Raw genomic sequence first — 20,367 nt, 5'->3', positions numbered from 1 at the left:
AGGGTTTGGGCACATAAAACCTTTTCATCTCATTGGTTGTTCCCAGGTCTTTGACAAACAAGGTTGACCTTTGAGCCGGTGGTGCACAGCAGCAGCGCTGCGAGGTTCGGAGTAGCTGCTCTCTTCGTAGAAAAACAATGGCTCATGCCAGCACACAGTGATTCTGCCCGTATGATCTGTAACAAGCATTAACGACAGCAGACATCCGCTGCTTCGCAGAGCCTCGAGTCATTTGACCCGAAGGTGCTGCAGGGACAGAGGAAGGAGCCAAGGTACAGTACTCGCGATGTGCTGATCAGGGAAGTGAATGCGATAAAGCTGCTGCTTGTCCGAGCAGCCGAAACACCTCAACACCGAGAAACAGGAGAGTGGTGCATCCTGACGAGTCCACGGGCATCCGCCTGTGATAATGTCTGTCAAGACGCCCCCTGTCCGTGAGCAGGGCCGGATTCATCTCCTGAGGGGCCCCGGGGCAAGGATTTGCTGTTCTGTGACAGTGGACTCAACCCGTTTGGGTTTTTGACCGTTGCTCAGACAAAACCGGAACAATGAGGCATTTTTCACTGTTTTCTGACATTTTATTCACTGAACAGTCAATCGATTATTAAAGATAATAACTATCCGATGTATTGATAACGAAGATAACTGTTGGTTCTCCTGTGATGGAATAATATGACCCCACTGAGGTTTTCTGTCTGTTCTAAACTGACACACAGAAACAATTTTAAAAATTTGATAAAACGCAACTTTACGACAAACGAGCAACAAATATGAACTAAAACAGTTCAAGTCTTAAAACTGGATCCTGACACAGAGTCCCTCTACAAGACCGGAACCACGAGATGGAGGACGGAGGCTCCCCCAAATACTATAGTACCCCGAGACACAGCGGCGGTCGCTGTGGAGACGACTTCATCAGATGTGATGTCAGAGTCGTATCATATCCATAAAAGTTGATTCAAAATCTAATAGTGCAATGATTTAAATTTCTGAATTTGAGTTCTACAAAGATCAGCCTCTAACTTCAGTTCATCTTTACTCCGTTCAGGTTCAGACGTGGTGGACTGGCTCCACCGTAACGTGGAAGGGTTCACCGACCGCCGCGAAGCCCGGAAGTACGCGGGAAACCTGCTGAAGGCCGGATACATCCGACACACCGTCAACAAGGTCACCTTCTCGGAGCAGTGCTACTACGTGTTCGGAGACCTCTGTGGAGGTGAGGACAGTCTGACAGACTCGTTAGTTGACGGCACGAACACGTCTGAGTTGAGCCAACGGTGTCTGATAATCAGCTACTCATTGGACCCAGACCTTAAAATGGGAAGGGCCTGAAGCTGCAGTTCGACCAATGACCACAAGATGGTGACTCAGCTAATTTAAAACAATACTGTTTGTACTCAAGAAAAAGTACATTGGTAAAAAAGTATCACAGTAAAAGTATTTCATGCAGTTCCAGTATCACAGTAAAAGTACTTCCTGTAGTTCCAGTATCACAGTAAAAGTATTTCATGTAGATCCAGTATCACAGTAAAAGTACTTCATGTAGTTCCAGTATCACAGTAAAAGTATTTCATGTAGATCCAGTATCACAGTAAAAGTACTTCATGCAGTTCCAGTATCACAGTAAAAGTACTTCCTGTAGTGTAGATTTTGATATAAGTGAAACCATGTGAGAAGTTTAGAGAGGAAATGCCTCAGTGGTGGAACTGAAACAATTCAGTGTCTCAAATGTGACCGAAACCCAAGTAGACGCTGAGAAGCCACTAAACCGTTTGAACCACTGATTCCATCTTTATCAATGTGGTATTTATAAGCTTATATCACGTGTTATGTAAAATCTTTACCTGAAAAGTAACTTGTAACTGCAGCTGTCAGGTAAATGTAGTGGAGTAAAAGTACAATATTTCCCTCTGAACTGTGGTGGAGTGGAAGTATAAAGTAGCATAAATGGAAGTACTAAAGTACAAGTACCTCAAAGCGTTACTAAAGTACAGTACTGGAGTAAATGTACTTGGTTGTGCAGAGGTTGTCTTTGTTTCCGTTCATGTGATTATCTTCAGGGCAGGAACACACAAGCACAAACATGCTACATCTCCCAGGTCGCCGCAGGTGTTCTTCCCAGGGAAAGGAACCGGGAACAGGTTTCAGTGAGAATTCCTGCAAGAACCAGGATCTCAGGTCTCAGCATTAAACCTTTAACAGCGGTTCCTTTCGTCTGTCAGATCTGGGTCTGATGTCTCTGCTGGATCACGAAGGGGCCTCCTGTCGAGGATCAGACCGTGACTCGGAGGCTATGGCTTCAGGCCCCCAGTGGCCCCCGGCCTTCCCCTACCAGTACCCCGTCCCTCACCCCTACAGCTCTCCTCACCCCCTCCACCAGCTGCCGGCCTGGGCAGGAGGAGGAGGAAGTCAGCACAGTGAAGGTGAAGGAAGCGTTTCCTGTTTACAATAGTTAATACAAACATACAGTAATACATAATCACCAAATATAAATATGATCAAAAGATGCCTTCCTCAGCTAATATCTCAAAGACTGTATATATGTATATGTATATATATGAATAACTTACACTTATATCCAGGATTACGTCTTATGATAATTCAGCATTTTTGTAACGGTAAAATATTGTAAAATAACTGTTCCTCTGTGAAATGTTATTCTCTGTTGCTTGGTTTTGGCTTTTTCTTTCATTACATGTATATGCAGAATATCTATAGCATTATTATATCAAAATCTCTATCATCGCTTCATGCCGATGCCTTTTTTTCCTAGAGTGATCTGTGTAGAAACCTAATCTCGCGTAATCGCATCGTGTTTGGTGTGAATATATGTGGTGCGTTAAATTCGCCCCCTGTGTTATTTGCGTCACTCCTGCTGTGTAAAGACCCTTTAAGAGTGACTGAGTGGAAGAGAGCTCAGGAAGAGCAGCAGGGGAAGGATCGGACAGATGTGTACCAGATGTTTACAGAATAGACAGAAATAACAGAAAATCAGGACGACGGTGCACTTTTAGTCCTTCCTGTGGCCTTGAACTAACATGAAGATATCATGTGTTAATGTGACCGAACAGGAAGTCGCAGCAGCGGATCAAACTGTAGTGACGGTCCAAAGGAGGGAGGAGGAGGAGGCAGCCAATCAGAGCACACCAAACACCTGGCGACGGAGTCCCCCGGTGACGACATCTCCCGGCAACCCCCGACCTCTATCTCTGGTCTCCATGGTAACAAAGACTCAAAGGACCCGCCACCGGCTCCCTCGCCGTCTCCAGGTCAGCATCAAGACCTTTCCTCTGTCCCACCTGAAATCTCCGCCTCCAGACAGTCCTTCCGCCTGGCCATGGGAAACCCCAGTGATTTCTTTGTGGACGTCATGTGACCCCCAAGGTGGTGATGATGTCATGTCAGGTGATGTTGGGGTGGGATGTGGACCTGGAAACACCTTTTCCTGGATGTATTTGTACATGATCTGCTGGTGACGAATCCCAGACTGAGGTGACTGTGAGAGGAAGAGGAAGAGGAAAGAGAAATGGAGAAAAGGACAGAGGGTCATTTTCATTTCGGTAGAAATTAAAACATCAGAAGTTGATTTATTTATGTGCATCCACTGTGAACTGCCTGACCCGATGCTTGGACCTGGTATTTGTTATGGACAAACTGCGACAAACTAAGTCCAGTTACAAAGCTTCACCCGGGGTCGAAGCTCCCAGTCACCCCATTCCAGGTTTCTCCATCGTTGTTCACGTGAGTATGGACGTCCCTCAGCAGAAAATAGAGTCCAGGTGGAGCTGTCTCCAGGACTACATCCAGAGACTCCAAGGCCGGATACAACACAGACAACAGTCAGAGCCTTCCTCTCAGCATGTGGTCGTAGACAGGGGCGGGGTTTGACGCATTTTATCCAGTCTGAATCCTATCAAATCGCCTATCAAATCTTCTTAGGTGGTTTGTTCGTTAGGAGAATGAAGACATCTGTTCGTTAAAAAACATGTAATGATTTGCTTTAATTCAGTATCAAACCTAAACCATGGAGCTTTGTCTCTGCTCTGTGAGAGTCATTGAGCCCGTCCTGACTAATTTCTCCTTCTGCTGCATTTGCTCCTCACTGGGGGGGCTGTGCTGCAGCTGCTGAAGCTTTACACATTAAAGTAAAAACAACACGGGGGAAATATTATTAATTCTACTTTATCTCTCAGCAAATATCAACTAAATGTATCACTGATGTTTTGCACGTTGCACTTAACTTCACCTGAAGGTGAACTTCTTGTTTCAAGTTATCAGAAAATAACACAACAGGGGCTTGTCGCTCCCCCCTTTGTCGTGAGCATCCTCCAGTTGTTTGGTTGACTTTAGTTCAGTGTATCCACGCTCTGGACCATGTAAGTGAAGGCAGTCTTCCATGTTTAGTCTTGTAAACCGGTGTCTCATTGATTTTCCACATCTCCAGTTTTTTCTTGGAAATGCCTAAACACGAAAGATTCAATAAGGGATTTGCTGGCTGCAGAGCTCAGTGAGTCCCGGTGTTTTACCAACTTGGAAACGGATCCATAATTGAACCAGCTCTCAAAATCCATCTCTAGTCTCATAGAGGAAAACTCCAACACAGGGGCACTCGCTCGGGAGTTCCTGAGAATCCCTACCGCTGCCATCTCACCAAGGGCGACTTCAGAAAAGGAGAGAGTCCAGACCCTCTCGAGTTTCGTTACAGAGTCGGTGCAGGGTGTAGAGTATATCTAGTCCTACTCCTGAAGCTGAGGCTCATTTCCCACCAGAAGCGTGACAATCCGTGTCCGTAAAACACTGTAGGTCAAAGATTGATGATCAGGTTTGTGGTGTAATCATCAGATCTCTTGAGTGAAGAGAATTTTCCTGCATCTCAGGGGAAGTTGAGAACATGGAGTCCAAGCAGACCATGCTTGCTCCATGCTGTTGCTTCTAGCATGGAGCAAGCTCCTCTGAGTTATGATCAGAAGGTTATTGGTGCCTGTTGTGGTGGTAATCTGAGAATTCGGTGGTGGACACCAGCAGTGGAGGAGGCTGTCAAGCTGAGGAGGGAGGCCTTCCAGATCCTTCTTAGAAGTCTCCTGAATCAGAAGACAGACATCAGGAGGACATTAGGACCAAAGTTTCTGTGGTCAGTGAAGGAAAACCTTGGGTTTGGGAGGAGTTCAAGGAGATCGTGGAGAAGGACTTTCAAAGAGTTTCTGGCAGACGATTCAGAAAAGGGATGGATTACTTCGTTCAGGTTGTTTTCAGTGAGTGGAGGAATTGGTGATGTTTAGTGGTGTGGAGATATTGTTGAGCAGTTGAAGGAACACTTTTGAGTAAGCCAGGTTTCCTAAACCCCCACTGACACACCCTCCACAGTGGAAATGTGCTGGAAGACTCAGGAAAACTTACCCTTTTCCCTGTCAGAGGTCACTGAGGTAGTTCAAAAGCTTCACTGTTCCCCAGGTACCAGGGGCGGATGAGATTCACTCTGAAGGCTCTGAATGTTGTTTGGATGTCTTTCAATGTTGCTTGGAGGCTGGAGACAGTACTTGTGGACTGGCAGACCAGGGTGGTGGTTCTCCTTTTTTAAAAAGGGGGACTGAAGGGTGTGCTCCAATTACAAGCCTATCCCACTGCTCAGCCCCCAAGGAAAGCTTATGTAATGGTGCAGGAGAGGAGACTCTAGATGGCTGATGAACCACAGATCCAAGAGGAGCAATGCAGATTCCATCCCAGTCATAAAACTGAGGATCAGCTCTTTATCCCTGAAAGGATCCTGGGGAGGTCGTGGGAGTTTAAGTCTGCATGTGTTTTCTGGACCTGAGAAGGGTGTGATTTAGGGAATATGGAGTGCCATGGCTGCTGGTACAAGTAGTATCTGGTTTCTCAGCAGGAAGTCAAGCACATTCTCAGCCAGCGTTTTGCCTTGTTAGCAATACTGTTTGTGATTTTCATGGACAGAATCTTAAGGCCTCAGGACTGATGTTGTTTTGTTGGTTTCATCAGACCATGATCTCCAGTGAGCACTGGGATGATTTACAGCTGAGCGTGAAGCAGCGGGAATGAGGGTTAGAAACTCCAGGTCCGAGGCCAGGGTGGATTGGGCACTCTGCGTTAAGAGTCTTTGCTCGCCTTTTCCTGGACCTCAAAAGCTCTTGATTCACTGGTTGATCTGAGTTACAAACTGAGCCTGTGGTCATGAGATTTGGGTTGTGACCAAAAGAATGAGACCGTGGATACAAGCAACCAAAAATGAGGTTCCTTCATAGGTCGGCGGTGCTCACCCTCAGAGACAGGGTGAGGAGCTGGGGCAACGAGGAGGAGGAGAACCGCTGATCCTTCATGTTAAAAGGAGTTAGTTTTGGTGGTTTGGGCATCTGATCAGGATGCCTCCTCGAAGCCTCCCTTTAGAAGGTTTTCCGGCATTTCCAACTGGTAGGAGATCCCAGGGCAGACCCATCAGAGATTACATATCTGGTCTGGCCTGAGAATGTCTTGGAACCCTAGAGGACAAGCTGGAGGACGTGGCTGAGGAGAAGGTCATCTGGGCTACCTTGCAGAGCCTGCTGACCTGAATCCAGACTCAGATAATCATTAGAAAATGGATGGACGGACATCCACTGACCAGGCCACTGGTCACTGGATTCTCACACCAAAGGGGAAGCGAGGTTGAACATTAGTGACTGGTTGTTCTGGGAGTTAAAAATAGACCAGTTTGACCAGTCTCCACTGTTTCCAGTTTGTCGGTGGGGTTTAGGTCTCAGTGGAGCCAAGAACGTCTGTACCTCATTTCCACTGACTTACTCCACTGTTCATTTATTCTGTGTAACACCTGATGTTGAAATATCCTGAGCACACCTGACCCCCCCCAGAGCACACATTTAATAATGTATATGATATATTTATTATTATTATTTATTTATTTATTTATTATCTATGAGATATTTGCCCCTGATGGATCAGCGGCTCAGTCTGATGGGGACTGATTATTGTTTTTATTTATGCACACACTCTTGTTTGGCCACTGCTCTGTTTTCACTCTGAAGCTTTTTAAAGGAGAAAAACAATAAAAAATGTCCAACAAACTTTCTGTGTTGAATTTCTTTTAATCATATTTTCTAACAAAAGCTCAGAACAAATATACGTAGTGTATTTGTAGCGTTGTGCATCCGTGTTTGATACAAGCAGGAAGCACTGACAGCCCCAGATAGGACGACCACACATTTACAGTGTATCACACCCTTTGAAAAGTGACACCTCTGTTCCTCTGCTCATTTTATAAAGGTTGGGTTTTAAAATGTAGGTTATTTCAGGTTTTGGTTCCCCAGACTTTCCACTAAAAACACCAGTTTCCTGCGAGACCAGACTCCTCCATCCCTGCCTGTGTGCACAGGAATGTTACAGGCCCCAGATCTTCTGTGCAATGATCTGATTAAACACATTCATTTAGCGATGTCACCATAAAAGCACACAACTGAAACGATAAAGGTCTTAAAACTAGATTTTGACACAGTCCCTCCCCAAGGATCGGTCGGCAGGATGGAGAATGGAGGACCCGTTAGAGGTGACATTCACTAGACATGTACGATGTGGAGTAAACCTGGGGCATCTGGGGCCCCTGGGCAGGGGCCCTATCCGTTACTTCATTACTTCAAATCGTTCATGTCCACTGAAGTAAAATTCTTGAAGCCCAGTTCTTGGTCACTGTGACAGACTTTTTAAAGTAGATCATCGTTTAAAATTTATTACAAAAAAATGTCTTTCATATCTTCGGTGGCCGCCAAGCTCTTCGTTTCAGTTGCGTGCTTTTATGGTGACATCTCCAAATTACGGCCCTGGCTTTAGTCCTGCATTTTCCTAAAGATGTTTCACACACGAGCCCTGCAGTTCTCGAGGCCCAGAATTTCAGATCTGGACTACAGGGTGGCACCTAGAATACCTAGACTACCACCTCTAGAAACATAGATTATGGATCCCGTTTCCAATGAACCAGAGACAGCAGAGCAGGTCTGTTAGATCTGAATGAGGCCTGCTGAGTGATGATCAGGACTCGTGCAGAGCTAGGTCCTGAGGAGGAGGAGGAGGAGGAGGAGGAGGGGAAGGGGAAGGGGAAGGGGACGGGGACGCGTCCTAATCCACACACCTGCCTCCTCGGTCTCAGCGAGCGGCCAGAGCAGGAGACCACCGACCTGGATCCTGTCCTGAGTGAACCAAACCGACACCTCGGTATTAAGCTGGTGAACGTATAGATCTGTGCTGAGGTAAAATACAGTCCGTTGTAGCAGGAGGACTCTGGGTGGAGGAGGGTGGTGGTTCTGAACGGGACGCGGCCGGGCCGGGCACCGTCAGCTGACAGTCTGCTCCGCCGCCGACATCTTGCCTCCGACCGGAGGAGACGGGGGGAGTCCGGTTTCACGGTCAAATGCCCTGATGGAGGGACGGCGGGGCCCGTGTGATTCACTGTGAGGCGGCCCGGAGACACGGCGACCTCTCTGCGGAGCGGGTAAGGACACGGGGGACGGACACAGCCACCGACCGACCGACCGTCTGTCTGTCTGTCTGTCTGTCCCTCCGTCTGTCTGCACTGCAGCAGCGGCGGAGTGACCGCGGCGAAGTCGTCTCCGTCTCACTGCTGCGGTAACGTTAGCAGGTGTTGCTAGTATTATGATCTTCAGTTATTTATTGATCATCAATACCGGGCCATTCGGTGTAAGTCGGGATTTAATATCGGTTATGATTCGTTAGGATCCAACCTTCGATTCGGCACAAATAAGCAGCAGCTGTGTTAAATCACAATGTAACGTTATAGCTTTTCTAACGCATCCGTTAATCGATAAATAACGTTATCTGTAGCCGCATCGTGTAGCTACGCGACGGGACGGTAACTCAAGCCCATATGTTGGTGCTGTTCAGTCCTGACGTTGAAAGGTGAAATGTTACCGTAGTACGTGCTACATGTTTGTTCTCCAATATGTCGAAAGTGCGCCAGGAGCGAACCGAGTGCCAGAATGTCCAAATAGGTTATACGTGCAGCTGTATCGAACCAAACGAAGCCCCATTAAAATGTCAGATTTTTAAATGGAGTTCGGAACGCGTTGCGTCAAACGTTATTAGCAGGGACCTGTGAACTAGCTACGTTACCAGCGCCGAAGACTAGCGTTAGTTTTTCCGCTGATATTTAATGTTTGTTGCCTGCGGTTAATATTTATCTTTTTATGTCTGGAATTGGGCACATAGAAGGACAGCCCCGGCTAAGCTAACATGCTAACTAAAGGGACGCGTTATTGGAAGTGGACGGTGTTCATACACACGACCGTGTTTAAATAAGATCATTTAACACCAAAGCAACACAGCTTCTTTCTGTTTACGGATTCTCATATATAAACACAGTAGCTATGGAAGACCATTGGCGTCAGGTAAATTAAAAAATGGCTGAATCGTTGATTATAGTACATTATAATCCTGGGGTTGTTAATATGATCATTTTTGATTTACCGTGTTATGATTTTGAAAGATGGCTGAATTTACTCGTACCTGCCCATAAATCTGAGAATGAACAGTTGATCCGGGATTTCCTGAATCTTTCTTCATGTGTTTAATCTTTATAATGTTCATTTTCCCTTCACGTTTTAAAAAGGCCTTGTTTTGATAGAAGAGGAGAAATATGAATTGCTTTAGTGCAGTAATTAATTTTCTTGAGTGTCTGTTCTTTTTTAAGGATTAAAGAATAAAAGCCTCAGAAAACAAGACTTTTTTCTTCAGTTTTTTCTTGTGTCCGATCTCAGTCATATACAAAATAAAGAAAGTTGTAAAAGAGAAAGTCAATGCAGACGTAACAGATAATGGCAGAAATATTGGTAACTGGAAGCTGTACTCGTGATTTGTTAGGTAGCAACATCACCAGTCACCGTCTCTCATCGACTCTCACCGTCCACCACATTGGAGAGAGAACTTTTAACGCCCTTTTCTTTCAGCGTCGTCTGTAACAGTGATCCCCCTCTCCCTCTCTGTGTAGTGACTCTTCGTCATGATCAGCATCTCTGACTGACGGACAGCGTCGACCATGATCGGAGGACTTTTCATCTACAATCATAAGGGGGAGGTGCTGATCTCCAGGGTGTACCGCGATGACATCGGGTGAGTCCCGCAGGTCCGTGCTCAAGTGCCCGTGAGCCAGACACTAAACTGATCCACAGTCAGTGTTAAAACCGCCTGGGTGTGGAGCCTGACAGGTTTCTGAAGCTTTGAGTTCAGTTTTACTGCTCTTCATTGACACTCCGTGAGTCAGTGGAGGGGAAGAGGGCAAAGCCAGGGTGGGGGTGAGGAGAGACGAGGAGGCAGAAACCCCCTCGGCTGAGTGTAGTGGGCTGAAACGCCTGTGAATAGAGCAAACTTTGAGCAGTGGGGTTGGAAAGGTCAGAGGAGTGGGTTGTGACCAGAAAGGGAGCGACCAGCAGGATTAATCCAGCTGTTCAGACTGGGGATGTACTGGGCAGGCTCAGGTGTAAATGTGTGGGACAGTGAGCGTGGTGTGAACAGGACGGTCCTGATAAAATTGGGAATTTCTTCAGTGAAGCTTCCCTGTGTAAATTCAGGTTTTATAAGAAGACATATCCTGATTTAAGACAGGTAAAGAGAGGGTTGGTGGTTTGGTGTGGGAGGTTTTTTTTTTTTTTTTTTAACATATATTTACTCAGTTTCATTTGTTGATAAAGTAACACAGGCAAACTTCAAAGAAATATTATATAAGTGTACCAAAATTGCGAGAATAACAAGACTAGGTCAAAACCTAGTCTGTGGCTGGACCGTCCTATATCTGTTTGCTTCTCTCCTACTGTCTTTGCGCACACATACAGTAATTTAATTCAGCTCAATTCCCAATAAATCTGTTCTCATTTACATGTTTTTCTGTTTCTGTTGTCAGACGACGGAACAAGTATGAAATAGTGACTGAAACGTGGCCTGTTAAGACGACATGTTAACCACCTGTCACTTCCAAACCCTTTCCAAGCTGCTGCTCTGCAAAAAAAGTTAAAAAAATTCAAAAAGTCATGGCAGATCTTGAATATCAGACAGACAGCCAAAAATCTGACTAATTAATTCATAATTTTGAACCAGTGTCTTGGTAGTGTCTCTACCATACCTTTGTTTCTTTCCTTGGCAGATATGGACTTCCATATATTCCAGAGGTGACTACAGCTGTGTGATTAGCTCACAGTGTGTGTGTGTGAGAGAGATGGATTCATTTTTGTTTAACAAGTCATTTCAGCTGATATTTGTCATGTATGAATTTATAGGTAAATGTTATTCTAATAAAAGATATTTGTAGTATTGATTTGCAGTAATGCAGAATCACAGCACTTTTACACAATTCAGTTTGTAAACAGTAGATTCTGCATGGAAGTGCTGATACAGATGTTATATCTGTATCTGGACTGACCACAGGCAGAATCCTTTGACTGCTCTCAGCTCAGTTTGTCTGTTTTATTTAAAATCAGTCTCCGCTGGGCGAAAAAACCTCTTCGGCCGGTCGGAATCGTCCGTTCGTCTGTGGACGCTGCAGAGATGAGTGCTGAACGTGCCGCAGCCTCCGTCTTCCTGTCGCTACGATGCAGGGAGCCTGTTTCTAGGCAACAGCAGTGTGGCGGTGAGCCCCGCAGCGCTGAGAGAAACCTCAGAGTGATGAGGTCATAGCAGTCTGCACCGATAACAGGGCTGCTGATGGAGAGAGAGATCAGACTGGGAGACGTCTGTCTTCTGATTTTCAGTACTAAATGGTTTTTAATTCTGGTTTCAACAAGGCAAACCCACAACACAGATTCACTGTTACATCGTGGGTCTGTCAGGTTTGTGTTCTGTCCAAAACTGTAAGAGACTGTGAGGTTTTACCTGTGTCTCCTTAGTCATTGAATGACTGGACCCAGTTTACTCTGAGACTGAGGATGTAGGATGTGTAGCAGTGTGGAAGAACCTTTGCTGAATCGGGTGTGTGTCTGTATTTCTTTTACAGGTTCTACCAACGAATGCAGAGTGAAAGGATGAGGTGGAGGCACATTAATGATGCTGATTTATGATTTCAGTCACAACGATAGAGTGTTTGTCCCGGTCGTAGCATCCTAACGTACTGAGGGCGACTCTCCTGACTGTCAGCTGAAGTGAAAAAGCCATACATTTCATTTACAGACGTTTTGGATATTTTTCCTGCGCCTGTAGTCACAGACATCAGTTTTGACTTGTTTTTGTAGGAGTGCTTGTGTCTGTATGTTTTGGGTAATATGGTGACGAAACTCGGCAAGGCAAATTCATTTTCATCACGAGGAGTGCCAGGCTCCAGAAAAAGTGAGTAAGTGGACCTTGAGTGGAGGTTGTGTGATGAAGATTGGGTTTTTAAACGTTTAAGGCCCGTTATAATTTGGTGGTGGATGTACTGGGGTGCCTAAAAAAAAACCTGACATCATGGGGTTTGAAACTACTGATGTTTTAAGTGATTAACGTTTAAGGGGAAACCCTCGACAAAAAAACCCTTCTGTTTTGGTCGCAGACCGGCCTGTTTGCCTGAAGACGGGACAAATACGTTTTGGTTTTACGACAAACCTGAAACCCCCAGACCACAAAGTTTCTTCTCCTCTGTCAGATCTGTGGTCAGTTTTCAGAGGCTTCTGGTTCACTCAGTGATTTTTAACCTCGTGCCGTCTCGTCTCTGTGTCCAGGAGAAATGCAGTGGACGCGTTTCGTGTTAACGTCATACACGCCCGGCAGCAGGTCCGCTCTCCAGTCACCAACATTGCCCGGACCAGCTTCTTCCACGTCAATCGCTCCAACATCTGGCTGGCAGCTGTCACCAAGCAGAACGTCAACGCCGCCATGGTGTTTGAGTTCCTCTACAAGATGTGTGACGTGATGACGGCATACTTCGGCAAAATCAGCGAGGAGAACGTCAAGAACAACTTCGTCCTCATCTACGAGCTGCTCGACGGTAAACACCGTTAATTTAACGGGGGCAGGACGGGGAGCACTTCAGCTTTCCTTCATTAGTTTGAGTAGAAACATTTCTGTATTTTCTTCTGTTTCTAAACCTGAACTACGACAGGAAGTGTCGTCCCTTCACATCTGACGCTGCCGCGGTTCTGCCGCTCTGTTGTTTTTTTAGGTTTTGATTTTTGTAAGCGTTGGATGAGAAAATCAAAACCTAAAGAAAATACAGCGCTGACAGGAAACATCTCTACTGGAGGTTGAGTCACCGAGCTGCAGATTTGTACTGTGATGATAGTGGCGCTGTTAGCTTGTCCGTTTGTCGTGACGGTGTTTGTTTCCTGCAGAGATTTTGGACTTTGGTTATCCTCAAAACTCAGAGACCGGAGCTCTGAAAACCTTCATCACTCAGCAGGGCATCAAGAGCCAGGTAGGACTCCCTCACTGACTGAGAGATAAAGATTTTGATTTATAATACCATAAATTCTCAAATAACAGGCAGTGTTCAAATAATGACCAGTTTGATTCCAGTAGTTCATATGGTAAATTCAGTATAATGTCCATTTATCCAAGACTCTCACTGGTTGTTACAAGCCTTTTGCAGCTATTTGTAGAAGGAGAAAGCTGATGATTCGGTTAAAGGCCAAAAGCAGGATTACTTCTGACTAATGCAGTACTTTTATTTTACACTGGAGTACGTCTCGTGCTTTCGTACGCTGGTTATAAAAATATTTATAATATTTACAGTGGTAATTTAGTGTTGTACATAAACCCCAGTAGATGGGAAAGAAGAACCGCAGGTGGAGCCAAAGTTACGAACTCAATAAAATAAGACTCAGCTCACTGAAGGAGCCAAATGTAAGTCTTTCCTCCCGCTACATAGCCGATGTTAGCACTAACAGCTGTTTACTCGCCAAGAGCCAATGTTGACTCTGGTCACACTGTTCTGACTGGTTAACAGCAACAACAACAACAACAGTGTTCTGACTGGTTAACAACAGACCTGGTTTGTTTCATCTGAAGCCTCTAACATTTGGTGAGAAAGCGAAAATGTTGTACTATTCCTTTCAGGTTCTGTCAGTGAAACTCATCACTTGCTCAGTAGGTGTTAATAAACTGTTTTCTGTCTGATTGTGTGGCTTCCATCCTGATCCTGATCCTGATCCTTCATCCGGATCATCCTACAGCACCATGTGAGTCTACACACACACACACACACACACACCCCGAAAAATGATTTTAAAGTTGTACATCAATGTTCGTCTATCACACTGCCCCTCCCCCCAGACCAAAGAGGAGCAGTCTCAGATTACCAGCCAGGTCACGGGTCAGATCGGTTGGAGGAGAGAGGGACTCAAATACAGAAGAAACGAGCTGTTTCTGGACGTGTTGGAGAGCGTCAACCTGCTCATGTCACCACAAGGTAACTGCAGCACTGGGCAGTAACCGACACAGTAATGGGATTACTTTTCTTTGTAACAGCAGTGTGAGGGGTCACAGTCTGAAACTCAGTAGTCACATTACAGTTACTATTCCAAGTAGCGCTCCGTTGCTTTGGCATGTGGGGGTCGGATTGTCCGGTGTTTTACTGGGATTCGACAGAGGGTTGATACCAGTTTGGTCTCTGGGTTCAGTGGGTAGACTGGTCTGGGATCAGAAAGTAATTCCCATGTAGTGTTATTAGCTGGTTTTCTTACATGAACCCCAGGTCACTCCAGACTGTAGCTGCTGATAAACTGAACTGTGTCTTTTCTGTTTCTACACGTGTGTGAGGAGGATTTTAAAGTCTTTTAAAGGCTCGTTTAACATCTGAGTAACGAAACGAAAGTAACGAGTAATCACAAGTAATTACTTGTTACTTTGACTGCTGAGTAATTAGTAAAGTAAAGTAATTACTTTTTGAACAGTGAGTAACTGATGACAGTTTTCAGGTAACTTGCCCAACACTGGGTATCAGTGATAATAGCATCAGTACTCATACTACAAATACTGCTACTACTTCAGTTCTTACAATTACTTTGCTCATTTCTCACAACAGAATTTCAATGTGCAACAAAGTGTATAGACACCAAATGAATCTAGTGCGTTAAATACCTGGAAAAACAATGTACTTCTGCTCAGTGATTTAGTCATTTAATATGACCAGAGATTTTAGAAGGAGTGATGGCTCCCTATAAACTGCAGAGCACAATCTCTGACAGTGTCCATAGCTCAGGTTTATAAAATCTGCACCTTCCTTTAAATCGTGTGTGTGCTTGTTTGTTTTCAGGTCAGGTGCTCAGTGCTCACGTCTCAGGTCGGGTGGTGATGAAGAGTTACCTGAGCGGGATGCCCGAGTGTAAATTTGGGATGAACGACAAGATCGTCATCGACAAGCAGGGTAAAGGAGGAAGCTCTGAGGACGCCAGCAAGAGGTCAGAGGTCACGCAGCAACATGACCTGCAGAATTATGAACCAAATTATTTCACTCATAAAAACATTTTTAAATCAAAATGTTTTTTGTTTTTTTTTAATGCCCACTGCAGTGGACATCTTGAAGGAGGCACTGTAATGTAAAACATGTTAACTGTAATAAATGTTTCCCATCGTGGTTGTAAAGATCTGATGTCCATGCCAGCGTAGGTTGGATCCGAAGTTGTTAAAGTAGTGATTCGTCAGTAGGACTTCTGAACTGACCTGACCGCTCTGTCTCCTCAGTGGTAAACAGTCGATAGCGATTGATGACTGCACCTTCCATCAGTGTGTTCGTCTCAGCAAGTTCGACTCTGAACGCAGCATCAGCTTCATCCCTCCAGACGGAGATTACGAGCTCATGAGGTCAGAGGTCACCGGCACACAAACCTCCTGGTTAATCAGAGACCGGACGAGACGGTCCGTCTGACTCTGTTGTCCGTCCTCAGGTATCGAACCACCAAAGACATCATCCTCCCCTTCAGAGTCATCCCTCTGGTCAGAGAAGTCGGTCGGACCAAACTGGAGGTCAAAGTCGTCATCAAGTCCAACTTCAAGTCCTCGCTGCTGGCGCAGAAGATCGAGGTACGACCCCACTGGTTTGTGCTCAAACTCAAACAATAATTCGTAGACATGAAGGGCAACATGCAAGAAAACCAAGTGTGGTGAGTTTACATTATCCCACACTTCAACATTTACTCTTATATCACACTTTTACAAATGACTTTCTAACCCCACACAGCATTTTGATATTTATGTCTAATTCATGTAAATTGAACTTTTGATATTGTATTTTGTTTTTTTTTTGTTTTTTTATTGCTGCATATTTTTGCACTACTGTATTGTATTGTCATTTCTTTTTTCTTTTTTTTTGTACTCTGTTTAACCCGGCGCTTGATTACAGATGCAGCTGCCGTTTCGTTCTCAGAGACGGTGACAATAAAGCTCTCTTGAATCACTTGAATCGTGAACAAACCAAGTTCCTCCAAATAACACAAATGACACAAAAATCCAACTCCACCAGTTCAAAATGAGTCTGACCTGAAACCAAACCTCCAACCTGACACCTCAAACTGACCGAGAGAAACCGCTGCCCTCAGTCCAGTTTAGTCCAGTTTTATTTATATACGGCACCAAATCATCACACACATTATGTCAAGGCTCTTTCCAGAGTCAGGTCAAGACCTAAACAATGGCGAGTATAGAGAGAAACCCAACTCTTCCACCATGAACTGGAAAAAACTCCCTTAAACAGGAAGAAACTTTCAACACAAGGGGACTCTGGGTGGGGGCTGTCTGCCTCGACCGATTGGTTGAGAGAAGAGAATAAAACTTTGAGATGAAACTCCTCAGTCTCACTGGAAATAATCACATTCCTGCTGGAATAATTAGACTCTGATCGATTAGTATTGCCCCACTCGGATGATTGATCATCAGACATTGTGTGATGTTTTTGTTTCCGCCACCACCGATTTCTGTCTGTCTGACTAAACGGTGTTTTAAGTACAGTTTGAGATTGATCCCTGACGATTGGTGATTGATCTGACCTGTGTGCTGACCTCTGCCCCCCCAGGTTCGTATTCCCACCCCTCTGAACACCAGTGGAGTTCAGCTCATCTGTACGAAGGGAAAAGCCAAATATAAAGCCAGTGAGAACGCCATCGTCTGGAAGTAAGTCGTTACACCAAGTTCATATCTGAGCATTAACAGAGGATCAGGACTGAAAAGACGTCAAGTCTCTGTGTCTCAGACAAAGAGACTTTACCCTGGTTTTCCAGAGATCTGGTTGGTCAGTAGTTTGGCTGTTGACAGGTTGTGATCCCATCCACTGAAGTTAACCTGAGCAGGTTAGCCCTGCTGCACTGGTTACCATGGTGATCTATCTGGTAAACAGTGAGCCAGCTTAGCTGAGCCCCACTGATCTTAGTTTGCGGTTCAGGTCCCTGGAGGACACAGAATAAATAAACGTCAAGGTTAACGTTACAGCCTGATTCTCCACCTCTGCTGTAGAACTCTGCAGGAAACACCCGAACCCATGAGTGTAGCTGTAATGACCGGAGTAGAAGATGAATGAGCAGCTCTCATACTCGACAGACACACTCCTACACTGGGGACAAACCAGTTAAAACCAGTTCGGAAGGTGAAGTTGTTTTGTTGTTCTGTGGCTGAGGAGTGTTGTTGCTTCTGCAATGTCGATGTGCTCAGCCCCAACTGATCGATAGTTCGACCTCTGAGCTGAGCAATAAAACCTGTCTGTGCTGACAAAGAGAATCCAGATCAGAGCAGCTCTGCAGCATCAGCGAACACACCCCACCGCCATCTACACCACCCACCGCTGCTGCTGCCACGTCAGCTAAACACCTCTGCACCACATCACCAGGTCAGAGAGGCTGCACAGTTCATCATCTTGGGTTTTTTCCTCCGCTTTTCAGTGAGAGGAAGAGGGAAGGAAGGTTTGATGGTCTGTGCGGCTGCCTCTTTGACACACTCAGCTGGCTGCAGCAGGTGAAGTTCACCGGGTGTGTTTGTACCTTGTGTTGCAGGATCAAGCGCATGGCGGGGATGAAGGAGTCTCAGATCAGCGCAGAGATCGAGCTGCTGCCGACAAACGACAAGAAGAAGTGGGCACGACCTCCGATCTCCATGAACTTTGAGGTCAGAGCATAAACTCAGTCAGTGAGCGTAAATAGAGTAAAGATACTGTGTGAGGAGAATTAGTCAGAAAGGGTCCTGAGTCGGATCTGAACTCACAGACCTGAAACTCATGTTGATATGATTCAGTTCGACGTCATTATCTCTGATGTCGCTCCAGAAATACACTCAGAAACCAGAGAAAAAGAGGCTTCAGAACTCCATTCAGAATCTTCCTGTTTTTAAGTTTCCTTCAGTATCACAGTGATTCAGTGACAGTTGTCTGAACGTCCACGGCTACGCTGAGAACAGGAGCTGATCACAGCTGGTTCAGCAGCTTTTAAAGGGACGGTTTGACTAAATGAAGACAGATACAGAGCAAAAACCCAGGGCTGAAAACAGAACAGCTGCACCGACCTGAACGTGACATTACGACAGATCTGATGAGCTTTTCCTCCTCTTCTTCCTCTTCCTCAGGTGCCATTTGCTCCGTCAGGTCTGAAGGTTCGATACCTGAAGGTCTTTGAGCCAAAGCTGAACTACAGCGATCACGATGTTATTAAATGGGTTCGTTACATCGGACGAAGCGGCATCTACGAGACGCGCTGCTGACGCCGCCGCTGGGGCTGATGGGAAGAGGGACGCCCGCTGACATCATTGTCGTCGTCGTCGTTCTCCTCTCCAGCTCTTAAGTCAAAATGTCTGTTACACGATCCACTTTTTAATAATCTTCCATCCAGTTTCAGTCCGTTTACAGAGGAGTGGGTCACTCAGTGGCCTCTTTATGAGGAACACCTGTGCACCTGTACCTGAACACCTGGACTTCCCTCTGCCCCTCTGCGGTGTGGATCCAACAAGCTGCTCCATGTTCCTCGAGAGGCAGCGGGCTGTGGCTCATCCGGTATTAATGAGAAGAGATTGCTGCACCGTCACGCGGCAGCGCCAGCGGCGTGGATCCGCGGACTCGTGTTTAAATTTACAGCTGTACAGGTTTACTGACTGAAGGTTCCGCTGAGTGTGGAGCTCCATGTCTGTATTTCTACTCCAGTGCAGAGTCTGATGACTGAGCTCTGTGGGGACACTAAACAGCCGATCACATTCCAGAAAACACAAAGGTGTGGCCACAGGGGCCTTGACTGAAGACGTCGTCCCTAGAAACAGTCTCCGGTGTGACGTGTGGATCATCAGTCACAGGAGGTCCGTCTCTCACATTAAACCAAAACCATCCGATGGTCAGAAACCAGGAAGTATATCTAAGAGTGTTTGGGTGAACTGACCCTTTAACTTTAGAGACTGGGACCAAAGCCACCAGTCAGACCAGTAAAGCACCGATTGAGACCTCCTGTCTCGTAGTGGATCCGCGATCTGTGTCATTACCCAGCATGCCTCAGTCTCCGTCAGTTTCAACATGTTTACTCAGTGTTTGTTGATTCATTGAAGATCTGAACTGTTGTATTTGTTTATTTTTATACAGTTTTTGTTTCCAGACCTGTTGGTGATGAGACTGTGACCAAAACTGATCAGATGTTATCAATCTGTACGAAGTGATCGATGTGACGTGCGTGTGTGTGCGTGTGCGCGCTTATTAAACCTGCTGCAGTGGGTTAAAACGCCACCGTCTGTCTCTCTCTTTTTTCTTCGGTAAAATCAGTCGGGCCGACGTTTACTCGTGAACAAAGACGTGATCGTTTCCATGTTTGTGTAGCAGCTGTCATACTGGTGAAAGCTGATGAGACTGAACAGGTAGAAACAGTAAAACTAGTAGACGCTGATTCATAAAATACGCTGACAGATGTCAACAGGTTGAGAGGCTTTTAAAACAGTTGATAATCGATTAGTCAGTTTTGATAAAAAAAACTATCAGTCAAGCTCGTGTAAAACCTTAATTTGCAAACTATCTGCAGACGTCTCATAAGTTCAGTAAAAAGTTAAGTTTTTCCCTCCGAGTTAATAACTGTGAAAATATGTGACATGAAGCTGCTTTACCTCTGACTGAGGATCAGTTCTGGTGGAGTAGGGGTGGAAAAGTTACCCTGAGTAGTGTCCACAGGGCATCATATACGTTGCCTGACAGGCAGCACACAGGGCAAACATAACCCAGGAATCCCTGGCCGGGACAGGGTCAGACCTGAAGGAGACTGAGGGTTTTTGACTCAGACCTCAGTCACAGTTCAGTGAATGAATCAAACTGACAGCCCCCCCCCCCCATACTGTATGTACTGTACTATCCACCACTGCTCTTTCAGAACAATGAAGTGAATCCGGGGGGGGGGGTCATGTTGAGGTTTGAAGCATCAGCACTTTCTATGGCTGCTGCTGGTTACC

At 45.7% G+C, this 20,367-nt stretch overlaps 2 protein-coding genes across 8 annotated transcripts in view; both read left to right on the top strand.

Moving 5' to 3' along the window:
* The window catches only part of LOC120792502 (segment polarity protein dishevelled homolog DVL-3), a 21,871-nt gene extending 14,817 nt beyond the window's left edge, over positions 1 to 7,054 (top strand). The window contains exons 13-15 of the mRNA XM_040131722.1: positions 1,049 to 1,216; positions 2,223 to 2,423; positions 3,072 to 7,054. Of these exons, the coding sequence (XP_039987656.1) occupies positions 1,049 to 1,216; positions 2,223 to 2,423; positions 3,072 to 3,376 (674 nt within the window). The 3' untranslated portion in view covers positions 3,377 to 7,054. The remainder of the gene's footprint in view (positions 1 to 1,048; positions 1,217 to 2,222; positions 2,424 to 3,071) is intronic.
* A 1,323-nt stretch (positions 7,055 to 8,377) lies between these two features.
* Positions 8,378 to 19,657, top strand: ap2m1b (adaptor related protein complex 2 subunit mu 1b). 7 transcript variants are annotated; one of them, XR_005707762.1, is made up of 12 exons: positions 8,378 to 8,491; positions 10,004 to 10,125; positions 12,699 to 12,964; positions 13,308 to 13,390; positions 14,148 to 14,153; positions 14,248 to 14,383; positions 15,230 to 15,374; positions 15,658 to 15,777; positions 15,861 to 15,996; positions 16,985 to 17,082; positions 17,422 to 17,551; positions 17,955 to 18,066. XR_005707762.1 is itself a non-coding variant. In XM_040130796.1 (12 exons), the coding sequence occupies exons 2-12, from the start codon at positions 10,052 to 10,054 to the stop codon at positions 18,652 to 18,654; spliced, it is 1,311 nt and encodes a 436-aa protein (XP_039986730.1). In that variant the 5' UTR covers positions 8,378 to 8,491; positions 10,004 to 10,051; the 3' UTR covers positions 18,655 to 19,657. The 7 variants fall into 7 exon arrangements, 6 of the variants coding, with proteins under 6 accessions (XP_039986730.1, XP_039986732.1, XP_039986728.1 ...); XM_040130796.1 differs by lacking the exon at positions 17,422 to 17,551 and adding an exon at positions 18,520 to 19,657; XM_040130794.1 differs by lacking the exons at positions 8,378 to 8,491; positions 17,422 to 17,551 and adding exons at positions 8,569 to 8,697; positions 18,520 to 18,654.
* Positions 19,658 to 20,367: the final 710 nt, after the last annotated feature.

Source organism: Xiphias gladius, chromosome 7, assembly GCF_016859285.1.
Source record: "Xiphias gladius isolate SHS-SW01 ecotype Sanya breed wild chromosome 7, ASM1685928v1, whole genome shotgun sequence".
In the NCBI taxonomy this organism is placed as follows: Eukaryota; Metazoa; Chordata; class Actinopteri; order Istiophoriformes; family Xiphiidae; genus Xiphias; species Xiphias gladius.
This window is presented reverse-complemented; position numbering and strand designations above follow the sequence as displayed.